The sequence below is a fragment of the Urocitellus parryii genome, chromosome 12 (genome assembly GCF_045843805.1).
Source record: "Urocitellus parryii isolate mUroPar1 chromosome 12, mUroPar1.hap1, whole genome shotgun sequence".
NCBI lineage: Eukaryota > Metazoa > Chordata > Mammalia > Rodentia > Sciuridae > Urocitellus > Urocitellus parryii.
The window spans coordinates 11,647,272-11,668,586 of NC_135542.1; the positions used below are offsets into that span (position 1 = coordinate 11,647,272).

A 21,315-nucleotide genomic window follows, 5' to 3' on the forward strand; every position below is an offset into this window, starting at 1 on the left:
ACCACACCCAGCCTGGAAAACACTCTTTATGATCGCACTCATAAGCCTTTGTGAAACATAACTTCTCTCAGAAGATCAAGGATCAGTATTTATTTTCTGTCCCAAAAGGGAGATCGTGGTAAGAGAGGAGCAACACATAAGAATCTTTAAAAGCAAATATCTTTTAAGATAAGAAAGGACAAAATAAATGACTTTTCTCTCTGTTTGACATTTGTCACATTTTATACTGTTTCTGATAAAATGAGAAATCTGTTGGACACAGATATTTGCAGTGGAGCTAAATAATCATTCATTGCTGGTTTGTTTTATTAGTGGAAATCCATGTGCCAGGAAGCAAAACTACACAATTGGTTCGTATGTGTATGATGGGGACCCTAGAGAGAAGCTTTCCATGGGAAATTCTATTTGACAGTGTTTCTGGCTATTTTAAGTGGTACTAGAAGCCCAGGAATCCACTTAAGCACTACTTTAGGGGACAGAGAAGAAACAGAACTCAGTGGCTGTTTTTGGAGAATCCTGCACCCTAAAAGGAAGGTGCATGGCAGGGGGGAACCGTTAGCTCATACAAATTAACACAAATGCAAAAAAACACTCTGTGTTTTCTGTGTCCCGGCTAGGAAGTTAGAGAAGATGTGAAGTCTAAAACACTGAGTTTCTAACTAAGGTGACACCCTCAGATTCAAGGAATTCCAAAGAACCCCCAGGTGTGAACTGGACCCTGAGCCCCGTGGTTCCGCCATAACTTTTGTGCTGCTGCTCCATTACAGTAATCAGTGAGGAGCTTGGGGGAGGCTCAAGTCACGCTGATGGCCCACTCTGCAGATCTCTAACAGGTTATTAAAGTGAATGTAGGGTGAGTCAAAAAGCCATCTTAATGGCAGGGGGGGTTGCTCTGTGGGGGTGAAACCAATATCAGCACCATCCACCTCCAGGGCGAGGAATTGAAATGCCTCTCAAGGGCTTGCCAAATGAATGCAGCTTAAAAACAGGACACTCAGGGTCACAGAACTGGAAAAGAAGCACCACAGGGCAGCACTTGGCTCCTTAATTAGGTATGACCTCCTCAGCCAAGGCTGCCAGGTCATCAGCACTATATAAAATGCTCCGGATAGTCTCAGTAGTGACACTTTTTGTGTTTTTTCTTTGACTTGTAAAATGCAATTCAGTATTTCTTTAAGGCTTTGCTTAAATAATAGAATTTTCTTGTCCATCTATGTGTATTAACATTCTCTAAGCCACAGAAGTAATCAAATGAATTCCAAAGTGAAAGAAGCTAGAATACTTTTATGGGCACAGGTAATGATTTTCATTTTCATGCAAAGAGAGGAGAGGAATCTCCCACATTCCGTTAGGAACCCATCTTCCCTGGGGCCATATTTGAGACCCAGATCTCAGGATGAGCTGTGGTTGCTGCTGGTCCCACTCCGGACCTTGGGCTCCAGGGCCTGCCTCCTGCTGACCAGGGCAGAATCTCAGGCTCTGTTTCTGAAGCAGCCCCTACAATTTCCCAGGCAGGATCTGTTTGTGATTTAATTCATTATTATTACTTCTTCCCTCATCGTCATCGCTCCCAAATTATAGCAGCTGGAGGCAATTTGATTCATATAAAACATATAGATAATAAAAGTTTTAATAACAGTGTTCATCTGTTTTCCAGGAAGACCTAATTATTGCTGTTTGTTATTTTGTGGTGTCAGGTACTTCGCCCACAGCTCCTGGGGCTGCCATCTCCCCAGGGCATGGGCCATAAAGTTAGATTATTGAAGTGTCCCCAGATGGGTACACAGTTCTGCCTCAGGAACTCCAGCAGCTGTGGCTTTAGCACTCCTGTTCATCTTTGTCCTATTCCTCCTCCTCCTCTCCCTCCTCCTCTCCCTCCTCCTCCTCCTCCTCCTCTCCCTCCTCCTCCTCCTCCTCCTCTCCCTCCTCCTTCATCTCTTCCTCCTCCTCTCTCTCCTCCTCCTCCTCCTCCTCTCCCTCCTCCTCCTCCTCCTCCTCTCCCTCCTCCTCCTCCTCTCCTTCCTCCTCTCCCTCCTCCTCTCCCTCCTCCTCCTCCTCCTCCTCCTCCTCCTCCTCTTTTCCACACCTTGTGTTCCCTTCTTTGAAGGAATGGAGAAACCCTGTAGGGCAGAAGGAGGGGGGAAGAACACAATGACTGTTTTAATAAACAGGAAGCCTGGTTTGCCAAAGGTGCTGATCTGCACAGGGACACCTTGAGTGGTGACTGCAAGCCAGGTACTGGGTTTGTGTTCAACAGAGGATACCTGTTTGTAGGCCTGGTTCACAATTTGCTCATCTACTTTTTAAGGAAAATGGCTCAGGGTTATCGGCCTTGTTCATTTATGCAGGATATTAAGCATCCTCCTGTTGGACCTATTACAGATCAGGAAGCAGCTTTCTACACACAGGATAAGAACAGAGGAGTTTTAGGCTTGTGTGGAAAACTTGTAACACAAAAAAAATGTATAGGAAAGAAGAATCACTCTGAAGTCTACTCTTCAGATGTCACCTGTCTGCCTTGCCTTCTTTTTCTGGGTTAATTTTGCATATTTTGTAGTCACGTGTTGGTGTTTTGGAAGGTAGCTCCACACATTGCCATTCTCTCCTGGGACCTTCTTTGATAACCAGCAGTGACCTCCAAGCTGAGCTCCAGTCCACTGTGGTAATGCACCCCAGTCCTAGGCCTTTTTTAAGAGTCTGATCCTCAGTCATTCATGAATTCATTATTTCAGCAAATATTTCGTTTACTCCTGCTACACACAAGCAGTGTGCTCTCCCCCAAAGAGAAAAAACATGAGCATTTTACCTTTAGGACCCCCTTCAGGAGGCATCCGCTGGATGCAACAGCAGAGTATAGAGATACCCACCTTGTCTTTGGATGTCAGGGACCTTTTCTAGAAGAAATGGGCTCAAAGAAACTGTCACCCTTCTCTAAGGACAAAGTTATTTCAGTTATAGTTAAACTCATTTGAGGATTGAACCCAGGGGTCTTAAACCACTGAGCTACATCCCTAGCCCTTTTCAGTTTTTATTTTGAGACATGGTCTCATTAAGTTGCTTAGAGTCTCACTAAGTTGCTGAGGCAGGCCTAGAACTTGCAATCCTCCTGCCTCACCCTCCTAAGTCACTGGGATTACATGTGTGCACCACCATGCCTCGTGTAGTCAAGTTCATTTAGATAGGAGTGTGTGTGTGTGTGTGTGTGTCTGTCTGTCTGTCTGTCTGTCTCCTTCTCAAAATGCATCTATGTCTCCTGAATTTTAAAATAAAACATGAAACCTCTCAAAATTTTAAGTGTACATACAGTATCATTGACTACAGGTACAGTGTTGTATAGCAAATCTCTAGAATTTATTCATCTCACATAATGAAATTTGACATATGTAATTAGTATTAATTTCCCATTTCCTTCACCCCCAGATGCTGGTAACCACTATTCTGTGTTTTGACTCTATGAGTTTGACTATTTTAGATTCTACATATGAGTGTGAGCATGTGGTATGTATCTTTCTGTGGCCTTTTTCACTTAGTATAGTGCCTTCAGGGTTCATCTATGTTGTTGCATGTGGCAGAATTTCCTTCCTCTTTGAGGCTGAATAATAGTCCATTTATGTACATACCACTTTTATTTATCCATTTATCCTCTCTTCTAAAGGACAACATTAGGGAGTAAAACTACTGATCCCTAGACATTAAAATGATAGAAAGTGGGTACTATGAGTAATTCTATGCATATAAATTCAGCCAATGAGAAGAAAAATGGCCAATTCCTTGAAAGACACAAACTATCAAACTTGCAAAGAAGAAATAGATACCCTAAATAGTCCCATATCTGTTAAAGAAATCAAATCTTTACTTAAAAACTTTCCAGAATAGAAAACTGAAGGCCCAGTTTTACTGTTGATTTCTACCAAACATTTGAGGAATAAATAATACCAATTATATAAAATCTCATGCAGAAATAAAGAAGAGGAAGCAAACACTTCTCAATTTGTTTTGTGAGGCTGATACCAAAATTAAAGACAGTACAGAATACTGTGGACCCATATCCCTCATTGATTTAGATGAAAAAAGTCTTTAAAAAATGTTATCAAATTGTTTATTCTAATCACGTGTGTCAGGAAAATATGAACATCCAAAGGCAAAATTATGAGCCTTGATATAAATCTCACATTATACACAATAATTAATTCAAAAGGGTCATGGCCCTTAACTGTAAAATGAAAACTCTGAAACTTTGAAGAAAAAAATAGGAGAAAATCTTGGGGGCCAGGCAAAGAGTTCTTAGATTTGCATGATCTATAAAAAGGAAATGTGATAAATTTGACTTAATAAATTAAAAACATTGCTTGGAAAAAACCTTGTTAAGGAAATAAAAAGATAATCTGTACACTACAAAAAATATATGTAGATCACACATCTAGTAAAGGACTAGTATCTTGAATACATAAAGTATTCTCGAACTCAATAGTAATAAAAACAAACCAATTAGAAAATGGGCAAAAATAATGAATATCCTCCAGAGAGGAGATGCATATGTCAGGTAAGCACATGAGAAGGTGTTCAGCACCATTAGCCATTAGGGAAACACAAAACCTTAATCATTAAGTTATTAAAATAGCCAAAACAAAAAAATATCAATATACCATGTGCCAGGGGGCATGTGGAATGGCACTCTCCTTCTGTTTCAGTGCATTTCTTTATGTATTGATGATGAAAGTAGAAAATGTACAGTCACATTGGAAAACAATTTGACATCTTGTTTGACACACTTGCCTTGTGACCCAGCAATCCCACTTCTAAGTGTTTATCCTAGCTAAATGAAAAACTCAGTTCCAAAAAAGACATAGGTGAGTGTTTATTACAGCATTTTTCATAATCACCAGAAACTAGCAATAACCCAAATATTTTTCAGCTGGTAAATGAATAGGCAGTGATACATCTGTGCGATGGAATACTGTTCAGCAAGAAAAAAGAAATGAGCTCTTGATAACGCACAACAACATGGATGAGTACTAACCGTAAATGGAGTCAGTTGCAAAAGATTATAAGCTGAATTAGTCCATTTACATGCAGTCTGAAAGAGGCAAAAATGCAGAGGTAGAGAATAGATCAGTAATTGCCAGGGGCTGGAGGTAGAGAGGATTTTTTTCGACAAAGATGAAGGACAGGGACTGGGGTTGTGGTTCAGTGGTAGAGCACTTGCCTCACATGTGTGAGGCACTAGGTTCGATTCTAGCACAGCATATAAATAAATAAATAAGATAAAGGTCCATCAACAACTAAAAAAAAAATTTTAAAACGATGAAGGACAGGAACATTCTCCAGGATATTGGCACTACCCTGTCCAATTCATGATGGTTGTTACAAGAATCTAAGCGTGTGTTAAAACTCAGAACTTCACAACAAAGAAAGTGAATTTTACTGTGTGTAAATTTTAAAATAATTTAATATACACAAAAAAAGAGATAGTGACTTCCTCTTTACCCCTTTGTAAACTTCTGTAGTCCCACCCACTAAGAGAGAACCACCACTAACAACCAATATAGGCACATGAACCCTCCATTTTTGATCATAAAACACAGTACAGGCACGTCTGATATTTCTATTGCATGATAAAGCGAGGTGTTCCTTCTGATTGGAGTGAGTGGCCTTGAGCTCATTGTTTGAAGCACCAGCTGGAAAATCACCACATTCCTTGAGCCAGTCCCCTCCAGACAGGGTGCTGCTCTTGCTTTGAGTTTTGCTCTCTTGTCCACAGTGCTGTGCTTGTCATTTTATCCGTTCCTAGCACCCTCAGTTCTCTGGGATCTATTCCTGAGAGTGGATTCTCTAGATCACAGGGCATTTGCACGTCCAGTAGGCAACTTCGAATTGCCCTCCATAAGGGCCATACTGTTTCAAGCTTCTTCCTGCCCTGCAGAGACTATCTCCTCTCATCAGCACTGGGCAGGGCCAGTCTCTCCCCCAACAGCTGACCTGGTGGAAGAAAAATGTCAGTCATGTTGTACACCCTGGGCAGCAAGTTCCTGGTGCGAAGTGCCTTTACCCTCCCTGCATTCCTGTCCCCATGCCAGCCCTCCTCTCCTTGAACCTGACCTCCTTCCAACTCACTTCTCACTCTCTCTTCGGTGTCATGGATCAAACTGACTTTAGCTTATGCAGACCTCACCCTCCAGCACTTCTGCTGGAGGGTGAGGTCTGCATAAGCTAAAGGTCCCTGCAGCTGAGAATCCTGTCACAGTTCCTAATGGTGGGCTGTGCCCTCTAGGGGTTGCCGCAGACCCCAGCAGACACTGTCAAATTTCTTCTTTCTGGATTCTTCTGCAAATTCAATGAATGGAATCCACAGTTGGGGATGAGTGAGGGTAAGAGCAGCATTTATTCAAGGATAAACAGAAACAATTCTGCAGGCGAGAGGGGACCTGAGAGGGGACCCAAGAGGGGACCGGAGAGGGGTTGCCGCTTGAGCCTGCTAGTCCAGGGGTCTACGTGGTGTTTGGATGGATACTCTAGGTCCAGATTCATGCAGTCAGGGTTTGGGAAAGTACTAACGCTGTGGTGAACCCTTGAGTCTGCCCCACTTCTGTTTTCTTGCTGCTCACTGAAATCCCAGTTTCCCAGGAGGTTGAAGTTGGTGGGTCATGGATGCTGGGGTCTTTCAGGCTGCCGTGCTGTGTGGAGCAGGCGTCCACACTGGGCCTGGGCCAAGCCGCAGTGGGGTGACAGGCAGCATACTCTGGCTGGCCTCAGCCCTGGCTTACTGTGCCTCAGGCCCATGCTGGCATGGAGGGGTCTGCATAGCTGTGATCTCTGCAGATGCACAGTGCCCAGGACACCTGCTTGGGCTTGGATAGGGACAGCACCAAGTAGTTGTCCATGAGACTGGGCCTCTACTGTGCTCTAGCCCGCTCAGGACACCACTTTACCACCATGCTCTGGGGACATGGGCTTGGCTTAAGAACCATGGAGCCTCCTCTTTAAAAAACTCTGCCCCTGTCACAGAGCAAAGTTCAAACTTCTTGGTAAGCTACTTAAGGCCTTTTAGATTCTACCCACTCAGTAATTCTTTTGTTTGTTTTTGATTTGGGGGTTTCTTTGGGGGAAGGGGATACCAGGGATTGAACCCAGGAGTGCTTAACCACTGAGCCACATCCCCAGCCCATTTTATTTTTTATTTAAAGAGAGGGCCTTGCTAAGTTGCTGAGGCTGGCTTTGAACTTGAAATCCTCCTGCCTCAGCCTCCTGAGCTGCTGGGATTACAGGCAGCATGTGCCACTACGCCTGCTGACCAGTCAAAATTCTGCTGTTCTAAGCTCTTGCCCTCCCCCTCACTCCCTAACTCCCCCCTAGTTTCACACCTACCCCCAGCTACCGACCTCTGTCACATGGACCACATTTCAGCTCACCCCAAATCCAACTCCTTAGGAACGTCTGGGTTTTTTCCCCTCTGTTGAACACCCTGCCCAGGGCTCCTGTCCTGCAGGGGGGTCCTCAGGCCATGCATGTGTGACCAGTGCAGGGATGAGAGAGCAAAGCCAGACAGGAGCTGCAGGTGAGACCGAGGACCTGGATCTGGAGGTTTGACTCAGCTACACCCCTCAGGGGCTGGGGGACCCCAAGAAAATTGAGTTTCTCAACTTCTCAGTCTTAATTTCCTCCTTTGGAAAGTGAGGTTATGAGTAATAAGGGAACATAGGACAGCAAGAGCATTTTAACTGCAACGTGTGGCAGTTCCGTAGAGTACCATCATGCTTTCCTAAGGATGTACCCAAGTGTCCTTGTCTCAGCTGCAAAGACACAGTCTGACTGGGATTCTCCCCATCCTGGTTGTGCTTAAGGTGCCAGTGCCTAGGCAGAGCTTGATAGACCCAGAGAACGTGATGAAGATCGGTGGCAAGTCAGGAGCCCACCCATGCCAGGAAGGGGGGGTTTCAAAACTTCCTTGGAGAGCACAGCTGCAGTTCTGTGAGCCCCTAGGTCAGCAGGCATGGACCAGGGGAACCTCCCTCACCCAGAGTCTCCACAGAGGGCTCCCATGAGACTTCTTGGATAACTGGACAAATGTACCCTTCAATTGGGGCACATGGAGGACTGGTACTGGACTCATGGCCACGGGCCAGACAGGGGTACCTCATGACCCACTCTTCTCCCAGAGCCCTGCCTGATGGGCTACCTAGAGGGCAGGGGCACACTGGGGAGCAGAGTCAGAGCCAGAAGGACCCAGCCATGGACAGGAACCTTCCAGAGTCCGTTTTGGACATCTGTCAAGCCTGACCAGAACAAAACCCACTGAGAGAGTGGCAGGTGCCGATCCCAGGCCAGCCCTGACTGTCCTCCCGACTGAGTCTCAGTCTTGAGAAAGGAACCCCAGCCCAGACACCACGGGTTCGGGAGACAGGAGACGTCACCTGACTGGGCTCGGAGGCCATGAGCTCTCATTACTGATCACAACCAAAGTGACTTGAGTGACTGCTGGGACCCGGGAAGGACTGGGAAGGTCCTGGGACTCAAGTTTCCATCTGGGGCAGAGAACATCGGGGTGGGGCGTGCCTTGCTCTGTCTGGAACCTGCAGATGCAGCCCACCCCCAGGGGGCGGAGGGGCAGCGGCCCCCACTTCAGAGGGGCGACTTCAGCACTTTCTCCAGGGTGGTCATTCACCCTGTGGGGGGAGTGATGCCCCCTGTAGACTTGACCCCAAGGTCAGGGGAGGAGGAGGGGGAAGAGGAGAAAGCAGGGTTGTTGTGACAAGTGGGCAGCTGTCCCAGGCCTCTCGGAGGAGGGCTGAGGACAGAGGGGCCCGAAAGCCAGAGAAAGTGGCAAGAAGTGAGGCCAAAGGTGGTGACCGTGTGGGCACCCACCCCGCACAACCCTGGGAGTAAACGTCCTGGGGGCCGTACACGAGCACAGCCTGCACAGGGGAGTCAGTGGTCAGCTCCTTTCTCAGGAAGTGGGCCATCTGGCCAGCTGGACACTCTGTCTCAGCCACAAAGGAAACATCCCAGGCTTGCCCTTGAAAGTTCCCAGGAGAGAACATCTGCCCAGTAGCAAGGAGATTGGCAGTTGGCAATGCTGGCTGCAAAAATCAGGGTCACCTGGGGGCCCGCCCCCACAGAGGCTGATGGACTGGTTCAAGGGACTACCAGACCAGGCTGTTTTTAAAGGGTCCTGGGTGGTTTTAATGAGTGACCAGTGTTGAGATCCCCTCTTCTAGGGCATTCCTCAAACTAGAAAGTGCTTAAAAATCTGATTAAGTTGCTGTTTCTGATTCATCATTTATGCATGATAACAGCCCTGCTGATCTGAGGACCCCACTTTGAGTGGCCAGGATCCAGAAGTATGGTATCCACCATGGAGCGACCTGCTCCATTAGGCTGTTCAAATGTGAATTCAAATTAAATTAAAAATTCACTTCCTCAGTCACACCAGCCACATTTCCAGGGCTCAGAAGCCACGTTCGACTAGGCAATAGCACATAGAAACATTTCCATTGTCACGGAAAGTTCTCTTGGATAGTGCCAATGTAGACAGCGTGCTATTTGGGGACTGTCATTAGCAAATAGCATCTTTCTGAGATCCTGCAAGGACATTGCTCTTCTAAAAAATGTCTTGGGAGACAGGCGCATGGCACACACCTGTAATCCCAGCGGCTCAGGAGGCTGAAGCAGGAGGATCGCAAGTTCAAAGCCAGCCTCAGCAACTTAGTGAGGCACTCAGCAACTTAGCAAGACCCTGTCTCTAAATAAAAAAATAAAAGAGACTGGGGATGTGGCTCAGTGGCTAAGTGTCCCTGGGTTCAATTCCTGGTACAAAAAAAAAAAAGTCTTGGGCATTCAAGCACCATTAATTTTACCTCTCTCTCTGTATATCTGATCAGCTTCCCAGAGTCAGGGTCTGCAGCAGATTTACCCACCACTTACACATTCTGTAAATGAGTAAATAATGACCATGGTAATTAACATATACTAAGTGTTTTCTAGGTACCAAGTATCGTGTTAAATGCTTTATATATTAATTTCTAGCAGTAATGTTATTTAATGAGCAGGAAATCTGAAGTATGGAAGAAGGAACGTGCCCAAGACACATAGCTAGAAAACTGCGTGGGAGAGTTTGGGGCCACAAGGGGTGGGCTCTGCGGCTCCTGCTCTCTGCACTCTTAAGCTGTGCTGCAGTGGCTCTCAGCTGGGAATGATTTTGTCCTTCAGGGGACATTTGGTAGTACTTGGAGACAGATTTGAAGATCACAATGGGAGAGAGGAGTGGGTGAGGGTTGCCAGCATCTGGTGGGTAGAGATGCTGAACATTTCTCCAATGCACAGGACAGTGCCCCAGGACACAGAGCTGCCCAGCCCAGTGTTAGTGGCACCACGATCAAGGAAGGGACTCTGTTTGCCACTCGTGAGTTAAGTGGGGAGGGAGTCGGTACATAGGAATGTGGGTTCACACCCCTTCATGTGCCAGATACATGCTGTGTGCTGCAGAGAAGGAAGATCAGGTCCTCATAGCCAAGCTCTGTCACATACTGGCCATGTGACCACTTACAACCATTTGGATCACTTTCTTCTGAGAGAGGGTACTGACCCAATGTCCTTGCCTTCGGAGGAGGGTTGTGATATCATCATGAGCAAGATTCTGCTCTGAAAATAGAGCTTAGCTGTTAGCGTTTCTTGGGTAGGGAGAACCCACCCTCCACACGCATAGGGCTTGGGGACAGAGGGCCCAGGTGTCCAATAGAGGAGGAGAAATCTGAGCTTGGTAGACAAGGGCTGTCCCTGGAATAGATGACTTGTTCCCTCTTGGCCTCCAGACAGTTCTCATGGAATTCCAGCTGTTCGAGAGATCCCCAGGTGGGCAGGGAGGGCCAAGGAACCCCAGGGGAGGCGTCTGTGTACATTCCAGTTGCAGGATGAGAGTGCCTTGCGGCAGGATGCTTTCCCCGCTTTTCATCATTCATCTGCTGGACCCCAAAGGTTCCTTTCCAGCTTCACCTCTCCTAAGGCCCCAGGCAGATCACGTGGCAGGCAACGGCAACCACCTGTCTCTGGGCTCAGAGATGGACCTGGCTCACTGCCTTCTGCTGAGAGTGACCCTTGAGAAAATATGCTTTCAGTCCAGCTCCTCCGTTCACCACTTGTTCCTGGGGACATGGGGATTGGGCTTGGCCACTCTGGGGTGTCAGCTGGCCTTGCCATGCCGCGCACTGGGTAGCTGCCCCTGAAGTCAGGAAAAGAACCTGACAAAGCATCTGCCCTTGGGGTGCCCCCAGTGAGCAGGCCTGCACGTGGGTGACCAGCTTCCTGGACTCACCCGACACATCCAGATCCAGAAGTGATTCCCACGATGGTTTTTCTTCACAAATGCCTTCTCGCTGTATCTCACCTGTGGGTAGCAGAGCCGGGAAACAGTTTGGCCTAGAACAATGAACAAGGCCGACCCCAGGCCCCATTTAGAAGAAGACTCACAGAAAGTCCTCCTATGGACCATGAGCAAACCCTGGCCCTGGGGCAAGGGCTGACCACTCCTCCATGGTGAATATGTTCTTCTCGTGCTGCCCTGAGAGACCTTCCAACTCCCTTGACCCCACGGGGGCCAGTGAGTTACAAACCACGACATGCTGCCTGTGGCACCGTGTTGGGTGGAGCTTCACAGAGACTGTCCATGGCCCGAGGACTCGTCCTGGCCTTCACCAGCTCTCACCTCTCAGGGTATGAACACCTGCCCTGACCGTTGAATGCAACGGTGGCTCTTTTCTTCACTCTGTGTGAGTTTGAAGACTGTGAGTGGGGGGCATGCAGGTCAGGGAGGGTGGGTTTCTGAATCTTGGGGAAGCAGAAGAGCCAAGCAAGGAGCCCCTGCCTGTGCCTCCTGACCTGAGAGGAGGGAACCAGAGAGGCACAGTTTGGCCCTGGTGGCCTTGAGTGCAAAGCTGGGAAAGAGGCTGCAGACATGGATGCGGTGACTGTCCTCTGGAAAGCTCCATTTTGCACGAGGCTGTGAAGTGGGTTTGTGTGGAGAAGCAAATTCCCTGCCCTTGCTGGTCTGTGGAGTCTCATTTAGGACTGGAAATGGAAGCAGGAGGAGGGAGATGGCCTGGACAAGGGGCAGAGACCCCAGGGTACACTTGAGACCCAGGGGAAATGAAGGGTCTGTTGACAAGGCAGAGGGCGTCCCTGGTCATCCCTCAGTGTTCTTTGGCACCTAGTCTCATGGCAGAGTAGAGCAGCTCGGGGCTGCAGAGTCGCCTCTGGGTGTGTGGACAGCAGCTGACTCCAAGCCCCTCGTGTGTCCTGACCACCTTAGAGTCATTTTTCATTGTTGGTTGATATTCACTTTGTATTGATGGATGATGTACTTACCGAGAGGTGCACAGATCCAGAAGTGATCACACCGGCAGCTGAAGGGATTTTAGGGTGAGGTTCCTGGGATCCTCTGGTCACTCTGTTTATCTACCAATACGTCACACAGTGATAGGTGTGTTTCAGTTCCAAGACGCCTAATTTAAGAAGCACTGCTGATCCTTGACCTTGAACTTGGGGCACATCACAGCTTTTTTGCCCTTTGGACCTCTAAACAGCACTATACTTGGGGCCACTTCAAACAGTGAAAATGCTTCCAAAGCCATCAGAAGGCTCCTTCCACGGAAAAACCAATGTCCAAGAGAGGAATGTCGGGGAGAAAGAATGGCTTACCTCAGTGCCGAGGAATGGAGAAGTGGGAGCCCCTGCTCACAGGTCAGCCTCTCAACTGAGGGGCAGAGGGAGAGACCAAAAAGAGGGAGGAGTATCCTGTCTTTTCTGGGGATGGGCAGAGATCTTCCAGGAACTTGGCCACCATTTCTTTGTACTACTTTTGTGGTCTGTCTGGTGTTTCCGGTCATGGTAGCTGGTAGGTGTCCTAGCTTTGAGGGTGGGAAGCAATTCAGCAAGTCTGGGTCAAGTTAACCCCGTGTGATTAGCTTGGACTAAACATTTCTCAGATGATGAACATGTCTACTTGCAATGCTGAGGAGAATATGACCCAGAGGTTAAAGCAACAAAGGAGACAGACAGACAGTAGGCAGACAGAGATGCCAAGCATTTCTATTCCATTCCAGTCGCCCGTTGGACTTCTGCAGGACCCCGTGAAAGCCAGTGTTTTCAGCAGAAGCAGTCTTCGGGTCCCCGAAGAGTAACCTAGGCCACCCTTATCACCATGACCCACACGTCAGAGACGTTATCTGCAGCAGAGATGGGGGAGACCGATAATGAATTGCCCCGTTGTGTGTGGCCTCCGAAAGTGATGATTTTTAAAATCAACGAAGAGCAAGTGAAACCAGAAGGTTTATTTAAGCTTTTCCTCAGTAACAATTCCCCTCTTGCCTTGGTTCATTCTTCAGTCTTGAGGGATTTGGGGTCTACTAGAGGTCGTTCGGGAGGCCATCTTGGACCCCACAGGTTTTAGCTGGTCTAGTCACAGGGCGCTCCTCATCTGTCAAATTCCTGTCCTTGGGGCGAGACAGAATTAGAGGTTGAGCAATAACTCAGGAGTTATTGAGTTTCGTCAGGCTGTGTGGCAGTGATACCGAGTAACGAGAACACCAAGAAAAAACCCCCAAATGTGCCTTTTAGGCCACAGAGAGGACACTTATGTACAATGTAGAGCTAAAACAAGGAGACAGAGTGCGCTCCTGTTCAGTCTCAGCTGGGCAGGGCCACATCAGGCCAGTCACCCAGCCATTATCTACGAGTGACCACATCACGTGAGGGTTGGCTAGAGGTTCCAAACACACTTGAGCAAGTCTGTGAATTATCAGTGAGACTCGGAGAACCACTAGGATTGCCTGTCGAACATGAAAAGGAAGGAGCGGTGATAAGTTTAATTGGCTCCCGGCACTGGGTGTGGGAGCTTGCTCTGTGAGAAACTCCTGCTCGCCCCCCAAATGCCCACGGTTTGGAGAGTGAGCCTCAGGCGAGCCGTGCAAGCCCCAGGTAAGATGGCACAGTTGGCCCGTGCGTCCACAGAACTGATGAAGAGCCGCTGCAGACTTTGCCAGTGGGTATTGATCAGTCTGTCTCATCCAGGACAGACAATAGATCAATAAATGCTTTTAAAACCAAAAAACAAAAACAAGTGAAACAAGTGGAAGCTCTTCAAGAAGGAAGCCTGAAATGTGGGTGAGGCCAGGAGTGTCCCCAGGGCCCACGACTGCTCCAGGGGTCCTCTTGGAGTCTGTCTGCACATCCCATTCCCACCGTGTCAACAGGCCTGTGACTGAGGACCTAGAGGGCAGACAAGGACAGGACCAGACTCTGCCTCTCAAAGCACTGGGGTTGGTCCACTCCTCTGGCTCCAGCTCCTTATGAGAAAAGACGATGATGCCTTCACTTGAGATTGGAAGTCTTAGTGGGTCCACTCTGACCTCTTCCATAGACAGTGTTAAAATCCTGGGCATGAGCTGCACCATATGCATTTTTAAGATGGCGGCCAAGCAGAGAAAGGTTGGTAAGTCTTCACACGGCTCCCATGAGTTGCTGCCTCATGGGAAACATTTTTTGACTCCCTTTGTAATACTCTTATCTACTTTCTCAATTTGTACAATGTTCACATGTACTTTGCTAAATGAGGCGCAGGAATCTGGACATCCTGCTGGGTTACCCTAGGGCCCTGCATCTGCTGCTGCTTCTCGGCCAAAGGGCAAGGAACCACAGGGCTTTACGTCTGAGGGCTTATTGACTCTCGCTCAGAGGACAGTTCATGGCAGCTGCCAGCTTCCAGACTCACCTGTGACCCAGGTGTCAGACAGGGCATGATCCAGAGCACCATCCTGGCCCCAGGTGGGCACTGTAGAAGTCTTAATGAAATCAGACCTTAAGGCTCAATTTTAACAGGCATCCCCCAAAAGGGTTAGGGGGGATAACTATCACCATTCAGTGAGTCATTATGAAGTGATGAAATGCACCGGTCCCAGGTAGGGGTGGTTGAACATCCTTAGAAATGGCTTAACATGGAGGATTTGGGGAATGGTCCATTTTACGTCTTCATGAACGTTGATCGCTCTGTCATGATGCTGGCTCTGGACACTGTAGTTATCTTCCCCAAGGTACCAGAGTCTTGTGAGAGTAGGAATCTGAAGAGTGACACATGGGTGTGCCTCCTGGGATTATGGGTGAAAACCAGGCTACCATCTTGAGCAGCAGGTTACTGCATCAGATCTCACCAGATCACCACAGCCCGCAGCACAGAGCACCCGATGGCTGTCCTAGAGATGACTCTCCAGGGTGCACTGGTGTGTGCGGGGCCAGGCTTCTCCGTGACACGGCAGGGTAGCCTTCAGACCCTGCTGGCACTCTCTTGCTGCCTGGCCCATGCTGGGCACAGTGAATGCAGAGATGACCAGAATGAGGCCCCTCCCTTCACGAGGTTTGCAGGCAGACCAGCGCCAGGCCTGCTGGACCCACTGAATCCTTAGGTATCAGAGGGCCAGCCAGGCTGCCAGACACAGCAAGGAGCTGGGGTACAACCAAGCACCCTGTGGGTTCTTGTCAGCACAGGGAACTCTTGGGACTGGAGTAGGATTTGACCAAAGTCTACCTCCTTCCTCTGTAGGAGAAATAATAATAACACCAGAAATAACAGCAGAGGTTGTGGGGACAGCGAAGGCCCAGAGCAGACCCACGTGCCAGGAGCCATGCCAACTGCTTTCCAGGAAGGCCTCATGGAATCTTCCAGCAAGGCTGGGAGGTGTAGAGGGTGGGCTGTCTCCAGGAATGACATGACCTCCATGCTGGGAGGTGTTAGATTCTGCTATTTTCCTCACTAGACACTGAAACCCTGTCTCAGAAGGATTCTTGAATTAGCCTAAGAGCATGTTCCTAACCTGAGGCCTTACACGGAGCCGTCTGGCCCCTGGGGCAGGTCATTAGCTGCTCGGTGGCCCTGGCCCCAGGGAGGGAACAGTCCTCATTAGCAGAGCCACTGATCCCAAGCCTGAGGACAGGCTCTCTTGGAAACGAGTGCTTACATATTACACTCTTTCAAGAGGAAATTCTAAAGGTAGGGGAGAATGTCCAAAGAGGGAAGGAATTTGGAGAAGAGCAAACTGACCAGCTGCTCTTTTGACAAATCTTACCCTAAATAACAACGGGGAAGCATTTTCCTCTTTTCAAACATTGTTTCCCTGTGACGTGCATCACCTGGGGTGAGCCTTGGCCATACAGTAGCTTTCAGCACCTCCAGCTCTTGCCTTCCAGAGGTGTTGGTCCACTGTGTTCTAAGACCTGATTGCTGCCTTCCTTCCCTTTGGGGTAGCTGTGAGGGGGACTCTGTCTCTAAGGGCCTCAGCAAAGGGGATCACACAGATCCAGACTTGAAATTGCGGCTCCCTGGTCTGAGAAATGTTCTTGGGATGTTGGTTGCCAACCCCAGCACTCTTGACAGCTTAAACGCCTTGTCACTTGGAGAGGAGAAATTGAGATGTCAGAGGACTTTCGCCAAATCCCCAGGAGATTAAGGCTGTCTGCGTATTGAAGCAGGAAAAGGTAAACAAAGGGATGTTTTCAACTGATTTTATCTGACACATCTACATTGTCTGGGATTAAGGACATTCTGAGTGTGTGCCATCTCAGAAGCGACCTTGACCTTGAACGTTCATGCTTCACAGCTGGCACATCCTAAGGCCTTGGACCCCTGAAGCCTGCCTTATGCTGCACAGCACCTGTGCCTTCATTCCCTTCTCCAGCCCTCCTGGGGTGGACAGTATGCCCCAGACCCCACAGCTCCTGCCCCTAGCTGGGTGCCAAGGGCAGGGGGATGGGGGTGCAGGCCACAAGAGCCACCTAGATCTACCACAGAGCAGAATGCCTCATCACCCGGCTCTGCCTGCTCACCCAGGACAGGTGAGCTTCTGTGAGACTCAGCATTGTAGAAAACGTCTACCCCGTTATCCTCCTCTCAGCTCACCTTAGGTGGTGGCTTTTCTCTGTCCCTCTTGGTGTGCTGCTTCCCCCTGCCCAGGAGCTTGGCCTGGGACAGTCCCCATAAAAGGATCTGGAGGGAATCAGGGCCCCTCTGACCTGTCTGCCTTCCTGACAAGGAAGAAGGTGGGAAAGAAGAAAATACGGAATGCAAGGAAAGGATGGCCCTTGGAGGGGAAGGCAGGAAGCAAGAAGGAAAGAGTGGACAGTCGGTGAAAGATTGTGGCCAGGTGCTTGGTGCCACTGTCACTGAGGGTCACCTTATCACACACTGGTACTTCCTGGTGCAGGTACAGGGCCCCCTCCCCCTGTAGGAGTGTACATGAACATAGACATGTGAATACACAAACAGGTACACACACACACACACACACACACACAGTGTATCTATCAACATTGCTGTCCCAGAGACAAGCCACGCAACAGGTGGCTTGTCTTGTCCTTCTGTGCTTGGAATGGAGTTCTGCCAGCACACTGTCAATATAAGGAAAGAAAACAGTTACCTCTGGTCAAGTTCAGCCAAGCTGCGTTGTTTACAAAACTGCAGTTCCCATAAATTCAAACCCAGAGTGAAATCCCCGTTTCTATTATGCTGATGGGGTGTGGCAGGTGCCCCTGACCAGCACGACACAGACCCAGTGAGGCAGAGAGGAGGGTGCAAAGGGCATATTGGGTACAAATGTGAAGAAATAATAGGATGAGAACAGAAAGGAGCCACCTAAGAGAAAAGCAAAAATCCAGAAAGGCAGCTTTGAGGATGCTCTGGAACTCTGGTTGAGAACAAGAGATGAGAAATACAATGTTCCACACGCAGCCACCTGCCACCTCCTACCTGAGAGGCAATTACTGGGTTCTCTGGACAAGGCATTAAATATGAAATGACATTGGTATTGTTTTCCACCAAAGAAGGTTATGTTAACAGTTGTTAAAGACCTGAAGAGTCGGGCATGGTGGCGCTCACCTGTAATCCCAGCAGCTTTAGGAGGCTGAGGCAGGAGTATCTCGAGTTCAAAGCCAGCCTCAGCTACTTATAGAGGGCCTCAGCAACTTAGCGAGGCCCTGTCTTAAAATAAAATATAAACAAAGATTGAGGATGTGGTTCAGTGGCTAAGCGTCTCTGGTTTCAATCCCCAGTACCAGGAAAAAAAAAAAAAAAAAGACAGGAAAACAATAGTGTGTCTATAGCATCCAAACAAATCAGGAATCGGGGAGTGCACGCTGGTCCCCATGATAGCATCCTATTGAAAAAAAATGTGTCTATCTATGTGTGTATTTTTATCTCCTTCCAGGAAAGATTCCCTAGGAGGAAGTTAGCTTTGAAATCCACATTGACCTTAGAAGGGAAGTTGTATTTAATTTTTGTGTGTGTGGCTCACACTAGAGGAACATAATCTCTCTGAAGCATCTTTAGAAAGAAAACCAAGTCCCCCTTAAGAAAAGTGTCAGTCTCACCCATGTGCTCCCAGACCTCCTGCCCCTGGCCCCTGCCACCTTGCCAGTGCCATGCGGTGGGAGAAGCCAAAGGGGGAGCTGCAGAGGGAGTGGGCAGCCTGCTAACCTGTGCCTCTACCCACAGAAAAGAGTCTGCCAGCAGGTCCCGGAGCTGATGGGCAGCCCACACCACCCTGGATCACCATGGCCCGGCAGAAGCGGCGAGGGCCCCCAGACCAGCCCCTCAACCAGGAAGACAAGCCTGGGGTGCCGATCCTGAAACCAGAAACAGGAAAGCAGACCAAGGCATCCGACAGAGCCCAGGTGCTGAGAGCGAGCACCTTCTGTTTCTGGGCACTCAGTGGGGAGCAGCTGGGGCTGGGACCGCACGTCCCACATGGGCATCCCAGAGTCAGGCGGTCACCTGTGATGATTGCCAACATGTGGTCGAGGGTCAGCAAAGCAAAACCAGTGATGTGCCAGATGGTAGCCTCCGTGGTGGAGCAGTCTGCCTGCTGTGCGCTTGGGCTGGGCTGTTGGGAATGTGGGGAAGCATGTGAATCACTAGGCAGCGGAGACAGCGCTCTGCTCCTGCCTCCTTGGCAACACAGCTCAGCATCTGGAGAAATGGAAAGGAGGTTAAAATAACTTCTCGCTTAGGCACCCAGCGGCAGTGTCAGCATCTCCCGTTCGGTTCTTTGTGTGGTGATGATGAGACTGCACGTGCTGCTCGCGGGGGCTCCCTGTTCTCACCTGGGGCTGTAGGTCTGGAACCCTGGGTTTACTCTCCCTATTGTGGCTGTGTGAAGAAGGAGCCGAGCCTGCTGCAGGACCTCCTTCCCTTCAAACCTCAGTTGTCCTGGATCTGCGTGCAGGCTGAGGGAATTTATAAAAGAAATTAACCAGCCTGGAGTGCGTGGGTTCATACCGAGTGTTGTAAAAGTCACACGACTATTTTCAAACCCAGTTCGTGTTGAGTTTGGCATGGAACCCTGCCATGCAGCATCTGGGCCTGCGGCTGCATATTGGGGACAGGGAAGATGCCACGATGCACATGCGGGCTGGGGTCACTCTGGGCACTAGCGGGAGCTCCAGGGTTCTGATGCTGGACATCAGAGAGTTGTCAAGAGCCAGTGGCACAGCGCATCTCTGGAGAGACCCCTCGCAGCTCACTCTGTTGGGCTGTGTTTCTCCCTCTCTGAGTCCATTCAGCTGGACATTGTGTCCCTTTCTTGTCTCATCCTAGGAACCCGTGAAGCAAGCCGACTTTGTCCGCAGCAAGTCTTTCCTGATGACCCCTGCTAAGCCCACTGTGACCCAGAGGCAGGGGGCAAAGCTCAGTCTCAAGGAGGGTCTGCAACGAGGAATCTCGCTGTCCCATCAGAACCTGGGTATGAGATCCGCACGCGGATCCTGAACACGGTCATTGTCATCCTAGAGGGCTCCTGAAGTTTGGGCCTGCCCTGTCGAATTTCTTGCCATGTTGAGTTTTTTCATGCAGCTTTTATCAAGATGTAATACACACTCCAGGAAGCTTGCCCATTCCTGGGCTGCCGTTCAGTGAGGATGTCTTTATAGTGGGCCACCCTCACAGAAATCCAGAAATCCCTCACGTTCTAAAGAAAGCTCATGTCTGTTTGCAGCCTCTCTCCACTCCCATCCCCAGTGAGCAGGCAATCACTGATCTTTTCTTTTCTTTTTTCTTCTTCTTCTTCTTCTTTTTTTTTTTTTTGTCTCCATAGATTTACCTTTGGGGAACATTTCTTATAAAACAGAATCATAAAAGATGTGCCCCTTTACACCAACCTTCTTTCATGGGGCATAGTGCTTTTGAGTTTCATCTCTGTTACATGGATCCATATTCTTTTTTTTTTTTTTTTTCATGGTGCTGGAGGTTGAACCCAGGGCCTCGTGCATCCAAACACACACTGCACCACTGAACCACACCTCAGCCCCAGTATTTCTTAAATCTTATTTCTTTGCAATAAAAGTTGTATAACAAGAGTTGTGTGCAGTGACACATGGCTGTAATCCCAGCCGCTCGGGAGGCCGAAGCAGGAGGATAGAGAATTCAAGGCCAGCCTCAGCAACTTAGTGAGAGGCCCTAAGCAACTCAGCGAGACCCTGCCTCTAAAAAAATACTTTTAAATAAGAGTTGGGGATGTGGCTTAGTGGTTAAGTGCCTCTGGGTTCAATCCCTGGTACCAAAGCGGGGGAAAAAAAAACGAAGTCATAACCACAAGAAATTTACCTTCCTAATCATCTTTGAGGGGGTGTGTGAACCATGTCATGTGTGCAGCCTCCTCCATCTTTCCTACAGTCTTGCTCTAAACATTTTTTTGGCTTTGCTGTGTGGCCAGGACTGTTTAAATCTGCTTCTAAGCCTTTTTATCGCATACATTACACGTTCTACGCCTGCATCGTCTTCACACGTTTACGTATTAATGAATTTCGTGTTTGGGAACACAGCTAAGACTTTGGCATGTATTTAAGGAAATGCAAAAGGCTGAAATGAAAACTCACACTCCCCTCTCGGGTTTCTGTTTATTTTTTCTCCTTTCCAGCGGCTCAGTCTGCGGTGATGACGGAGAAGGAGTTGCATCAGCTGAAGAGAGCCAGTTATGCTAGTGCAGATCAGCCTTCCTGGATGGAACTTGCCAGAAAGAAATCTCAAGCATGGAGCGACATGCCCCAAATCATAAAATAGATCAGTGGCGTGCCGATGGCAAACGTCCGCTACCTTGACAGGCCACTTAGTTTAAAACTGCCGATAAATTGTGGCCTACAGACTGTGAAACTCTAGATTGATTTTATCACCACGTCGTGACCATCCCGGGGAAGGCTCAACAAAGAGGACAAACACACAGCCATAATCCCGGGCTGGAGGGGCCCCCAACAAGAACAACATGGAAGAAGTCCAGGAACCAGCTC

General features: G+C 48.7%; 1 protein-coding gene across 1 annotated transcript in view; it reads left to right on the forward strand.

Moving 5' to 3' along the window:
• Cracdl (CRACD like) overlaps positions 1-21,091 on the forward strand; it is a 49,392-nt gene extending 28,301 nt beyond the window's left edge. The window contains exons 7-9 of the mRNA XM_077792043.1: positions 18,530-18,708; positions 19,631-19,775; positions 20,949-21,091. Coding sequence (XP_077648169.1) covers positions 18,530-18,708; positions 19,631-19,775; positions 20,949-21,091 — 467 coding nt within the window. The remainder of the gene's footprint in view (positions 1-18,529; positions 18,709-19,630; positions 19,776-20,948) is intronic.
• Positions 21,092-21,315: the final 224 nt, after the last annotated feature.